The sequence below is a fragment of the Gossypium hirsutum genome, chromosome D04 (assembly GCF_007990345.1).
Source record: "Gossypium hirsutum isolate 1008001.06 chromosome D04, Gossypium_hirsutum_v2.1, whole genome shotgun sequence".
In the NCBI taxonomy this organism is placed as follows: domain Eukaryota; kingdom Viridiplantae; phylum Streptophyta; class Magnoliopsida; order Malvales; family Malvaceae; genus Gossypium; species Gossypium hirsutum.
The window spans coordinates 11189350-11201123 of NC_053440.1; the positions used below are offsets into that span (position 1 = coordinate 11189350).

The 11774-nt window shown below is 32.8% G+C and overlaps 1 protein-coding gene across 1 annotated transcript; it reads right to left on the reverse strand.

Moving 5' to 3' along the window:
• Window positions 1-845: 845 nt before the first annotated feature.
• On the reverse strand, window positions 846-8550 carry LOC107926083 (beta-hexosaminidase 1). The gene is made up of 15 exons (XM_016856878.2): window positions 8055-8550; window positions 7875-7958; window positions 7040-7075; window positions 6633-6744; window positions 6477-6547; window positions 6211-6341; window positions 5704-5720; window positions 5239-5287; window positions 4773-4873; window positions 4109-4168; window positions 3353-3386; window positions 3069-3167; window positions 2514-2573; window positions 2156-2406; window positions 846-1365 (listed from the first exon to the last, which is right to left on the reverse strand). The coding sequence occupies exons 1-15, from the start codon at window positions 8412-8414 to the stop codon at window positions 1190-1192; spliced, it is 1641 nt and encodes a 546-aa protein (XP_016712367.2). The 5' UTR covers window positions 8415-8550; the 3' UTR covers window positions 846-1189.
• Between the last annotated feature and the right edge of the window lie 3224 nt (window positions 8551-11774).

Genomic DNA, 11774 nt, shown 5'->3' on the forward strand with positions numbered 1-11774 from the left:
GAATTCATGAAACAACATAATCGAGAGGGCAAGAATGTTGTAAGTAAGATGGATAAGGTGGTCGTGGAGGTTGGTTAGGAGGTTGAGGGAACGGGTTCGAAAAACTTTGTTGAGGGTATACTGTCATAAGTCACAACTAGCGAGGTCTTCGAGTGAGGCGAACTTATGGACTAGGTCATTGAGGGATTCAAATTGGTTTGTTAAAGCAGTGATGGATGATGACGGTTTGTAAATGTGGGGTAAGAATATGCGAAACTAGTTTAATTTTGGTTTAAGCTTTCGCCTTTTCTTTTTTCATAAACATAAATAAGTTTTAACAAATGGAAAACATAGAAAAATTATGTTAAAAGAAATGGAGAAAGGAAAGGGAAAGTTAAAAGAATATAAAAAAAAATTTTAATATTCAAAATGAAAAAATCTGAGGACCAATTGTATAATCCATTACACCGTTAACGATAATTAGCAGCTCAGTAACTAAAATATTACAACATGATAACGTAAGTCACTAAAATATAACCTGAGGTAAAAAGTGACTATTTTGATAGTTTACCATTTATTTATTCATCGTGGTAATTGTATTATATACTGTCTAGCATGTTTTTTTCGAAATCAAAATATTCACTGTTGATAGCAAGCGCTGACCATGAAATATACTCAATTTTCATGAATAAGAATCAAATCCCCGACCACATAATTTAAGAGCAAGTTCAGCCACCATAATGTCAGCTTTTATGAAATCACATTTCGTGCCATAATCGATCAACATGTTTAATTTCCAAGTAAAACACATAACCACACCCGTAACTCTGATCAAAGTCCGAATAACATAGCTTACTGATGGCAAGTTGCAGAAAAGATTTTATCTATGAAGTTTATACCATGGAGATAAACTAGTCAAACACAAACAGGTACAAATTTAAATTAAGTGTGATAATCACAACATCAAACTAAAATATAGCACAAGATGAATGAACACCAGTTGATTGTTCTAAAACACCGAAAATGTGGCGATTTAAGCTTTTGAATGTACTTTTGACGTATACATGAGCATATCAGATGAGATAAACACCAATGGACTGTCTGTAAACACAGAAAATGCGGCAATTTAAGGTTTCAGATGTACTTTCAACATATACAAGAGCAGATACAGGCAGTTCTAGAGCAATCCGACTAGTAATGAACTGAGGAACTACTGCTCGTAGCATGATCCGGCACCAATTGGAGGTTGTCGAGCGTATTTGTTTGTGACGGGAGCAGCTTGAACCCCGCGCCTATTCAATAGGCATCTGAAGTAATGAAGCCGTGGTAATATGGTTAAAGTAATGTTTCGTGCAGATACAGCCTCCCTTTTGCTCCACAACCGCTCTGTAGGAAGACAATTCGAAGCAAATGGCATCATTCAAAATAAGAACCAAGCAATGAAGAAGCAGAGTAAGTAAACGGATCGTGTCCATGTTAGTTTAACCATTGAGTCCGACATGATATGCGGAAATACGAAATTTAGTTGCTTGCCCTAAATGCTTAATTGCGTCTAAACCAATCTATGTTGAATGCAGCCAACTACGAGATTCTAAAAAGGGTGATTTAGTTATAGTTATCTAATATGCATATTTTGGAAGCCATTAATCATTACAAGGGATGAACGAATGAGGTTAACAGGCAGAAATCCGAGCATTTGGTTTCACCTGTATGGCATGAACATCAAAAAGAGAAGTGATACAGAATCGAAAGTCATAATTCGAAATGGTTAGGACACATAAGAGAAAAATATTCAGCATTCCAAAACAGTTTAAATAAATTTCTTTTGGTCCAAACATTATAAATCACACATGTTTTACCTATGCCATATCCTTTAACATGTATATCGAAGAGCAAAATTGACAGCGTGGGTCAAAAAACTCCCAAATAAGTAATTGCTAATTTTATTGTACCCTATGGATGGCACCTATTAAAACTATGCTTTTAAGATCTTTTACATCCTTTGCTTGATATTTACTTGTTCGTGTTTTGGGTCAAGATGGGGTCTTGGTGGAGAAAAAGAGGAACTCATCACGGAAAAGAAAAAGCAAGACTCGAGCATTTATGTTTTAAGATGATAATGACTTCAAATAACTACTCAGGTTTTAATAACTTTTTCTTGAAGCATATAACATACCTGCTGCAGCAGCAGCTCGAGGCCATATTGTTTGCTGAACATCTGATGTATCAGCTGTCTCACCCCACATGCAAACTTCACCTCCTAGAACAAGGTTTTGCTCGGACACATTATTTATTCCTTCTAGTGGCTCTGCACTATAGACTTCATTCCAAGGAACATCCAGATGGTCAAGATACCAAGCACCTTGATTGCTGAAAATGCATCTGAATCCTTTCGCAACAGCCTTCGGACAAACCCCGGGACCCAACCTAGCATTTTATATCAAATCATTCGGGCGTGAAATTTAAAGTAACAACTCTTGGATGAGAACCTTTTCAGTCAAAATTAAAAGGAAAAAAAAGGGTCTAAAACTCACCAGTTGTGCACAATAGTTCGTGGATTAAGCTTTGACGGAAAAGAATTGAAGGTTTCTTCCCTGCAAAGAAGAATTGTCAGATTCTTCAGATACAAGGAAAAGATGAGAAAAATAATCTTTTGACGGCTGAACTTTATATTTACTTAAGCAAGCTTATAGAAAAAACATCTTGGTTTCATCATAAGTTACTCGGACTTAGGTGTGAGTGTTAGACATAAATGTGTATGTTCACATTTTTCTAAGTTATTTTTTCCATATATTTATAGGGTCTTATCCCTGTAAGCCATATCCATGTCCAGCAATGCATCAGGTACGGGTGCCAGACAGAGGTACTTACAAAAAAGTGAAGAGTCAGAGCAGCATAGGTTTCATCTCATGCATGTTTTTAAGATTTTAGGTAATTTACTTTATATTTATTTTGCTATATCCGAAAACTTTTATGTTATCGTATTGAGAACTTAGTGAGAAGAATAGCTTTCCATGGACGAAAAACCCAAACCGGAAGTCATTCTTAGAACATTAAACAGCAATCGTAGGGTATGGATACAGACATACCAGTTGACAGGCGTCCAGTTTTTTGAGATTGCGATTTCTTGAGCCTTGAGTACAAAATATTGATAAGCATCTTTAGCAGTCATGTTTTGGTCATTGAGCCTGCAATTCGTTTTCATTGGATCAATGGTTTATAAGACGGCACAGCTTGAAGCAAAAGGTTACAGTTAATCCCAGTATTACAACATTGAATGGCTAAAGTATCATCAAGTTCAATTTATGTAGAAGTTACTCCAAACATGAACCGGCATACAAGTACTGATCAACAAGAAGAGTTGGGCACGTACCACTGCTTTATGTGTGGAGTAGAGGTCCAGCAATCTGTCAAAATAATTATTATCAATATTAATAAACTTCATATAGGGAGAATAAAATGCATAACCGAGCATCGAAATAACAACAAACAGAGTAGAAAAAAGAAGTCCACTCATTTATATAAGCAAAGCCGCATCAGAAAATCAAACTGTTCATTTCATGCTTTTAAACATAAAATTAAGTTGATGACAATGAACAGCCTTTACTCATAGACTTGCACTTGATAATCACTTAAATGCTTTGTCTCTAGTGAGAAGATAAACATACAAGATTTAGGGTGAAACAGTGATGAATTATCAATCTAAAATTTTAAAGAAAAGGATAAATTTAAAAGATTTCAAAGACTTTACGAGCACACATATAGTTTAAATTACATGGTTTGTATCATAGTATCATGGTCTAGCGTGCTATGTTGTTCCCACTCTTTTTCTTCAATCATCCATGTTCATCTGAATATAGGTATAGAGATATGACTCCAAATACATGAAAAAACTTAGGAAAAATTAAAAATACCTGTGTCAGACATATATCCAACCTGACACTTACAATTGAGTCCAAGTAACTTTGCATGCACATATATAATGAATCTTAGCAGACAGCACTCAAAATCGAAAGAAGTTCAGTGAAAAAATTTGCTTTCAATCTAAAAAGTGGGAAGAACACAGTCGCATTATTAACAAAGAGAAAGCAGAAATGCCTGTTAACAAGAAGAAATCAAATCTACCAACCTGTATGAACCTCATCTCCACCCAAGTGGAAAAGCTCAAATGGGAAAATTTTTCTCATCTCTGTAAAACAAAAACTTCAATCATAACTAGATAGCAAATGGGAAAGGTAACTGTTACTAATTAGAGCATCCGTGTGCGATATGTGTCCGTAACAAGTAGGGTAGTACCTACGGTGATCAGCAAAACTGAAATATGTGCTTCTTTCAGTTTTCATCATATTCAAGGTTTACTTCTTTCATAATTTTTTTTAAAAGAAAGGTACTTAACCTGAATTAACGATGTAAATAGTTATATCAGGGATAAAATGTTTCAGATTATCAAGACAGCATGAAGTTATTCCAATACATAGGATTCATGACCTAAAACTGAAGCTCGACAAAATTTTATATTACCAAAATTCTTTTGAAGTCATTTTGCAGTAGAATAATTTGACTTGGTTAACTAGATGTGTTGACAGTTGACTGCAACTTTACTGAAAACTAGCCGTCTATGCCTATAGGTGAACCAACCAACTCGATGATAACTAATCTGCTTTGATAGGATTTACAGAATAACATAAAGAACAAAACTATTATTCTTGAAAGATTATTGTCAATCCACAAAACTAGCACAGATGCGGACTAGGACTTATACTACCAAGGGAAAGGCTTTTGCAGATCTTAACCTGATAGAATGCCAGAAATCAAATCAAAAGTAAAGCTTTTTGAAACATCAAGTGGTTCTCTGCAGGTAGAAGAAGGCCAAAGATCAGGGTACCCAGCTCCCCTACAGAAGACAAAGTAAGATTAAATCCGGGTTTAAGAAATAAGTGAACAAGAAAAATAAAGCCAGCATGCAAATTAAGATAAAACTTTTCCATTTCTTTTATTGAAATGAAATTAAAGAGTAGAAATAGGAAATCTTTCATATTACCGGCCTTTCAAGATACATTACAGTTGGATAGGTTTAGCTAAGAAACTATGTCCTTCTTATTGCATGATTACGAGAAAAAAAAACGAAAAGTGTCAAGAAGATTCAACTGCCTCATGATGAATTTCCTAGTGGAAATACTCAAAAGAGAAAAAAGTTTTATGTACTCAGAGTCCTATCGTATAAGGCTAAGATAATACTGGCATTACAAAGCAACTTACCATGACTCTGCATGCCCAGGAACATCTACTTCTGCCATTATGTGGATGCCTGCCATACATCATAAGAAATAATAAGAAAACTTATCTTCAGTATAGACAGCATGAGACCGGCAGTCTTATTAATTGTTTTAATTAGTTGCACTATGCTTTTATTTCTAAATTGGATTAAATAACAACGAATTTAATTAAAGGAAAACGGGAAGGGAAGAACTATGTTGCTCCAATTCTTCATTTTCTTGTAACACCTGTGTCTAAAGTATATCAAGACATGGATATGGAGATATGGCTCCCCTAAGATCCTCCAAATACATGAAAGAACTTTTAAAAAATAGAAATACCTGTGCTAGACACATATTTGAATCTGACACTCGTACCGTGTATTATAAGGGAAGAGAAATCTAGAGACCCCTAGAAAACGTTGAACATTTACTTAAATTGCCAACAAAAGTGAAAGATCAATCTCACCTCTCATTTTGGCAAAGCTTCACATTTGTGCATGAAAATATGTCCAAAAAAAAAAAGCACATAATTAATGTATGTTTGAGCAAGAAGCATGAAATACCAGAAGAAAGAAAATGGAGAAGCAGAGATATATATTCAGTCATAAATCTGGATAGCTAATAAATCCGAAAACTAAACTGAGAATCTTGGATAAAAGCAGTACAAAAGATGACAACTTTATCCATTGAAAGCCTTTAATTCAAAGTTTAACAACTTTAATCCAAGCTGACAACATATCACTTCTCTATGTTTTTCAGACATAATTCCAGATTTTAGAGCATTTAGTTTAATCTGCTGAAAGTTCAGTTTTTACAAATCCAGCTCTTTGAGCTAGGCTGCACAAGCATCTATCATTGTACCCAACATGCAGATGCAAAAGTTTCTTGCTTTACAGATATAAGTAAGCATAAAAACCAAAGGAATGTTTAGAAGTTAGCAAGGAACATATTCCGGGACTTATATGTATCATACCTAACAATTTCACTAGCATCCTCAATCGTATAGCGTTCCCATTTTGTATAAGCAGCGTTCCACAATTTTGGATATGAGGGTACTTCTAGAGGAAATGACTCTTCATCTATGATGTGCCAATGAAGGACATTCTACTGAATGCAATCCGCAAAATCAGAATGACATGTAAAAAAAAGATGGAGCAATAATTTCGTGAGAGCTCAAATGAATTCTGACCATGAAAATATAGGATTGAACAAAAAATAACAGCTAGTAGCATTTCTTACAAGTTTGGCATAAGACATAGATTCAATTATCTGCTTAATGACATCAATCGGTAAATAGTGCCTCGATGTATCTGTAACAAATAAGCATATACAACTGAATCAAGTACTATTTCAGAAATTGTTATCTAAAGGGAAAATAATGGAAGTGAGGCTTACCAAGCATAAGCCCACGAAACGCAAACCTTGGCTTATCTTTTATGTACCATGGTGCTTTGTATATTTGCACCGACTTAGTCTCGTAATCAAAAGCACACAATTGGCTGAATGTCTGCAACATTGTAAAAGAGAAGGATGCAAGAAGAAACATAAATAAAACTTCAATGTATTGGATCACAAGCATGTGCCTTAAGGAGCAAATAATTCCCAGAAAATTTCTGAATACCAGGTAGTCATCATTATACTACATATGGTGGCGCAGAGGTGCATTAGGGAGGAGTATATTTCACCCATTTATTGGTATCCCTTTGATCGACATTTATAACCGTCACATAAAATTGGGAAACAAACACAAAAGATTATATGTACACGATAAACAGCATATAAGTAGCAGATTGATCGCATACCTCCAACCCTCTTAAGGCACCATAAACAGTATTTGCCTGCGAAAAATACAAAGAGAGACAGAGGAGTGAATATCAGCCGTCATCACACATTTACTTCAAGATTTCAAGTTGACTCATCTTCAGAAATAGTTTAGTTCAATAGAAATGAATTTTAAACTTGAAAATTAGAAAATTCAAAACTAAGCATGCATTATCCTTGCCTACTGAGGATGATTACCAGTAAGGAAGTGCATCTCCACAATGTATTCACACCTAGGAATGCCATACACTTATTGCACTAAAAACACCATCGAAGACACTACTAAGAAGACAAGCTATTCCAGATTTAGTGGTGAGTGTCAAATGCGGGTATTTATCTGACACAATTGTACTCAATTTTTTTAAAGTTCTTCTCCTATATTTGGAGGATTGTACTCTATACCCATGTCAGAACATGTGCCCATACACTAAACACCGCCAAAGACAATTCTAAACACCTGTGTAATCAATTTTGGATGCGGGTATGTTTCCTACACGATTATATCAAAAGTTTTCTAAGTTTTTCTATATATTTGGAGAATCATACTTCGTACCTATGTCCGAATATATGTTGGAAACAAGTGTTGGACTTATTACATACACTAAACAACCACCAAAGACACTACTAGGCACCTATGTTACCAGGACTTGATGGTCAATGTTGTATGCAGATATTTTTCCGATACCCAAGTCTGAATATGCGCAGGACACTGATAGAAACCAATGATCAAAGCTAGAAACATCTGGAAACAAAACGGAAAACATATGACCATGATCATCAATATGATAAACCTTAAAAAGCTGTCTCAAACTTTACCTCAATTGTGGCTTCTCCAACAATAGATTTCCCATCTTTCTTTGCCACAAACAAAGTATAACTTTCATCCACACCCAATTGAAGCTGCCATAATCAAACCCAAAAATGTCACCAATATATATGTATATGTATATAATGTTCAAGTGAATTTTAAAGGGAAAAAGCAAGTTTCCAACATACCTCTTCACTGTCGGAATTCACAATGAATCTCAATTCACTAATATCATAAACAGATCTTATCCCTCTCGATTTATCAAAAAGTGAAATCCCAGAAACATGTTTTAATATAATCTTCTTATATCTCTCAAATCCTTCAATCAAAATCTTGGAGTTCCCTCCTTTTCCTAAGGCAGAGAAAGATAAAGTTGGGTCCACGGTCAAGGTTTGATTGCCAGAAGTGAACTCAGATGGCAAAGGCCAAAGATAAGTCAACGACTCATCTAACTCAAACCCAGACTTTGAATCAACAAGGTGAGAAACCCATAATACTAATACCAAGAAACGCAGTTTATAGTGAGAATTTTGAGAAAATGGTAGCATTTTGATACTTTTTGGGAGAGAATGAAGTTGGAAGGGGTTGGTGTGGTAGACAAAGGGAGGGGATAATTTATTGTAAACTGCGGGAGTGAACTGTAAGTGGAGTTTTCTTTTTTATTTCTTTCCCTTCAGTTTCTTCGTAGTTGATGCCTTCAGACATCAGTGACAATAATTTTATTTAGGGTAAACTACTAAAATAGTCACTCTTGTTTACCTTAGTTTACATTTTAGTCACTTATGTTTGAATTGTTACATTTTAGTCACTTACATTATCTTATCGCATTGTAATCGTTAATTGTCGTGTTAACAGTGTAACGTTAAGCTGATGTGGCATGTTAAATTGTCATTTCAAATAAAAATTTTAGGTTAATTTATACAATAGTCTCCCATATTTTTCGTTTTAAGCACTTAAAATTTTTTTTATGTTCTTTTAATTTTCCTTTATTTTTCATTTTGTTCTGCTTCTCACCTTGTTTTCCTCCCTTTTACCTTTCCTTTAATGTAGTTGTTCTATTTTTTTTCATTTATTAAAACTAGTTGCTATACTTTTATTTTTTGAATAATTTAATTTTTTTTAAGTGAGGCAGGCTTGTGAACTAGTTTTAACAAATGAAAAACATAGAAAAACTACATTAAAAGAGGGGGAAATAGAAGAGAATAGTAATTAATGGCTCAGTGACTAAAATGTTACAGCACGATAATGTAAGTGACTAAAACGTAACATTTCAAACATAAATGAGTAAAATATAATTTGAGACAAATAAAAGTGACTATTTTGACAGTTTATCCTTTTATTTATTTATATATTTTGATTTCAATGCTTAAACCAATTATATGCCGTCAAAATATAACTTGTGCCAGATTCTAAGATACAACTCAAAAGTAAAATTTGTCCTTAAGCAAACTAACTCGATAAAATTGGTATCTCTCTCTCTCTCTCTTACTAAATGGAGTAATTTTATGTTTAATATTATATTTTTTATCATCTAAATAAAGTGAAAAAAAATTGTAAACTTAAATTAGTTATAAAAATAAAGTAAGAATTAAATTATAAATTAATTAAATATCAAATTAATTTAACTAATTCAGCACTAATTTAAATAAAATAACTAAAAATCTATTCTTAGAAAAAGTATTGAGAGATTCAACCTAATATTCATAAGCATTATATTAGAGTTATTTCTCTTTTATTTTAGTAGGATTTTAGTTGATTTGGTAGGTGAGTAGTAGTAGGTTTTAAAATTTTATTTAATTTATGTTTTTAATTAATTATATATATTTTAAATTAGATTTATTTTTTATGCTTCTTACCTAATGTAGAAGGATAGTTTGATATATGATGTTAAGGCAATTCTCCGCCTTAATGAGTGCTAGAAGACAAAAGCGGAAAGTTTGTTAATTGGAGGGGTGTTAGTACTTGAACAATTTTTTAGAGTTGCGAATATAAAATATAAAAAGAGACCTAGCATCAAGAATCAATGGATTTCATTGAGACGACCAAGTTTCTCCATCGATTTTTTTTCTTGTTTTTATTTCAAAATCTTTTTCAATTCTTCCATGAACTAAAATCTCTTTTCTAAGATTGCAATGTATTCCATGTTTAGTTAATTGAATATTTTTTCCACATCTCTTTATTTTTAGTAGAGATTTGATTATTTATTCATTCTTGCTCTTTATTTATAATAGTTGGCCAGCAATTAATCTAACAAACTTAACGAAATTGAAAAATGACTTTTCTTTTTAGGTCTTGAATGAATAGCTCTTTATCTAAACTAGATGGGTCAATTCCTTATCTATAATTAGGATAAAAATATACCTGATTATCTTGGTAGCAATAATTGGTGTTTGTTCTTAATCAATTTGGTCTAAATTATTGACATAGAAATATTGCTCAATAATTAGGTTAAATTAGTTCTTTAATTGCTTGGAAAAGAATTAAGGGAATTTTAGTTTCTCAGGTTAGTAATCAATTCTATTAGGATAAATTGGGTGGAGGTAGAACAATTAACTAATACATTAGATGAAATTGTAATCCTAGGTTTTTATTATTGATTGACTATTTTGTTTTAACTTGCTTTGCCTGTTTTTGTTTATTCGATTAGTTGAAAAATCATATTATCAATTTATTTGGATAAGTATTAAGAATAAAATTTGAATATTCAACAATAACTAGCGGCAACAACAACTAAGATGTGAAGATGTGGGCAATACTAGATGGACTGATGCTAGCTTAGGATAAAGGGCTCCAAAAAGTTAGGGTGGACATGAATAATATGGTGATAGTCCAGATGTTATCTTGGAACTATATTGGATGTAGCAATTTCAATATAATCAAAAGCATTGACGATCTTAGGCGATCGAACTTAGGCATATCTACTGGAAAGCAAATCGAGCAGTTGACTTTATGGCCTTTATCTTAATCAGTGCACAAGGACTATACATGTTTGACCAACCACCTTCAGAAATGCAATGTATACTTACAAGCAATGTTAGGGGAATTACATTTGAGAAAAATTATGCAATGTAATTATGTCAGTGTTATTGAGCTTGACTCTCTTCTTTTACAAAAGAAAATGTAAGTAAATGTAATGAAATCAACATATTAGAAGTCATACGATTATGATACATCATGAATATGATTAATCATGGTGCATGTCTTGCATTCACATAATCATTCAGTGATGTATATCAACAATACATATTCAAATATTAATTTGATTAATTTTATGCTCAAATGAAAAAAAGAGTTGAATTATTTAATTACTTTTTTTAGAATAGTAATAGTGATACCAACATTAAGATTATTAACATTATAACTTTAATTCAAACTAAAACAAGAATTATTAATTAATTAGTTGTAAGCGATGGATAGAAAAAGGCAACGATTACTTAATTTTTAGTTATCTATTATGTATTTATATAGTTATGTTAGATTTGACAATGCAAAGACCAAAATAAATGCATGTTTCATGTTGTTTGTTTAAAACAATTATGTCATGCCCAAAACTAATGGTACACACAAGTATCCAAACTTCATTATAAATTTGATTTGCAACTCTTTCTTTCCTTCTTCCATTAATCTTCTAATTATCCCTTTACTTAACTCTTCTTAGTTCACTATCCCTTCTACTTCTTTTATTACATCAACTACAACAATAATAACATCATTCAACATGGAACCTTTTCAATCTCTTTTTCTCATAACTTTTGCTTTACTGCTAAGTGCCTCCCATGTTGATCCAAACTTATTTCAAGATATATGTGTTGTCGATCTTTCTTCAGGTATTGTCGGCATTATACGCTAATATTCTCTTATATATATGTCATTTCTTTTTGCCATTTACCATAATAATTAACTTCTTA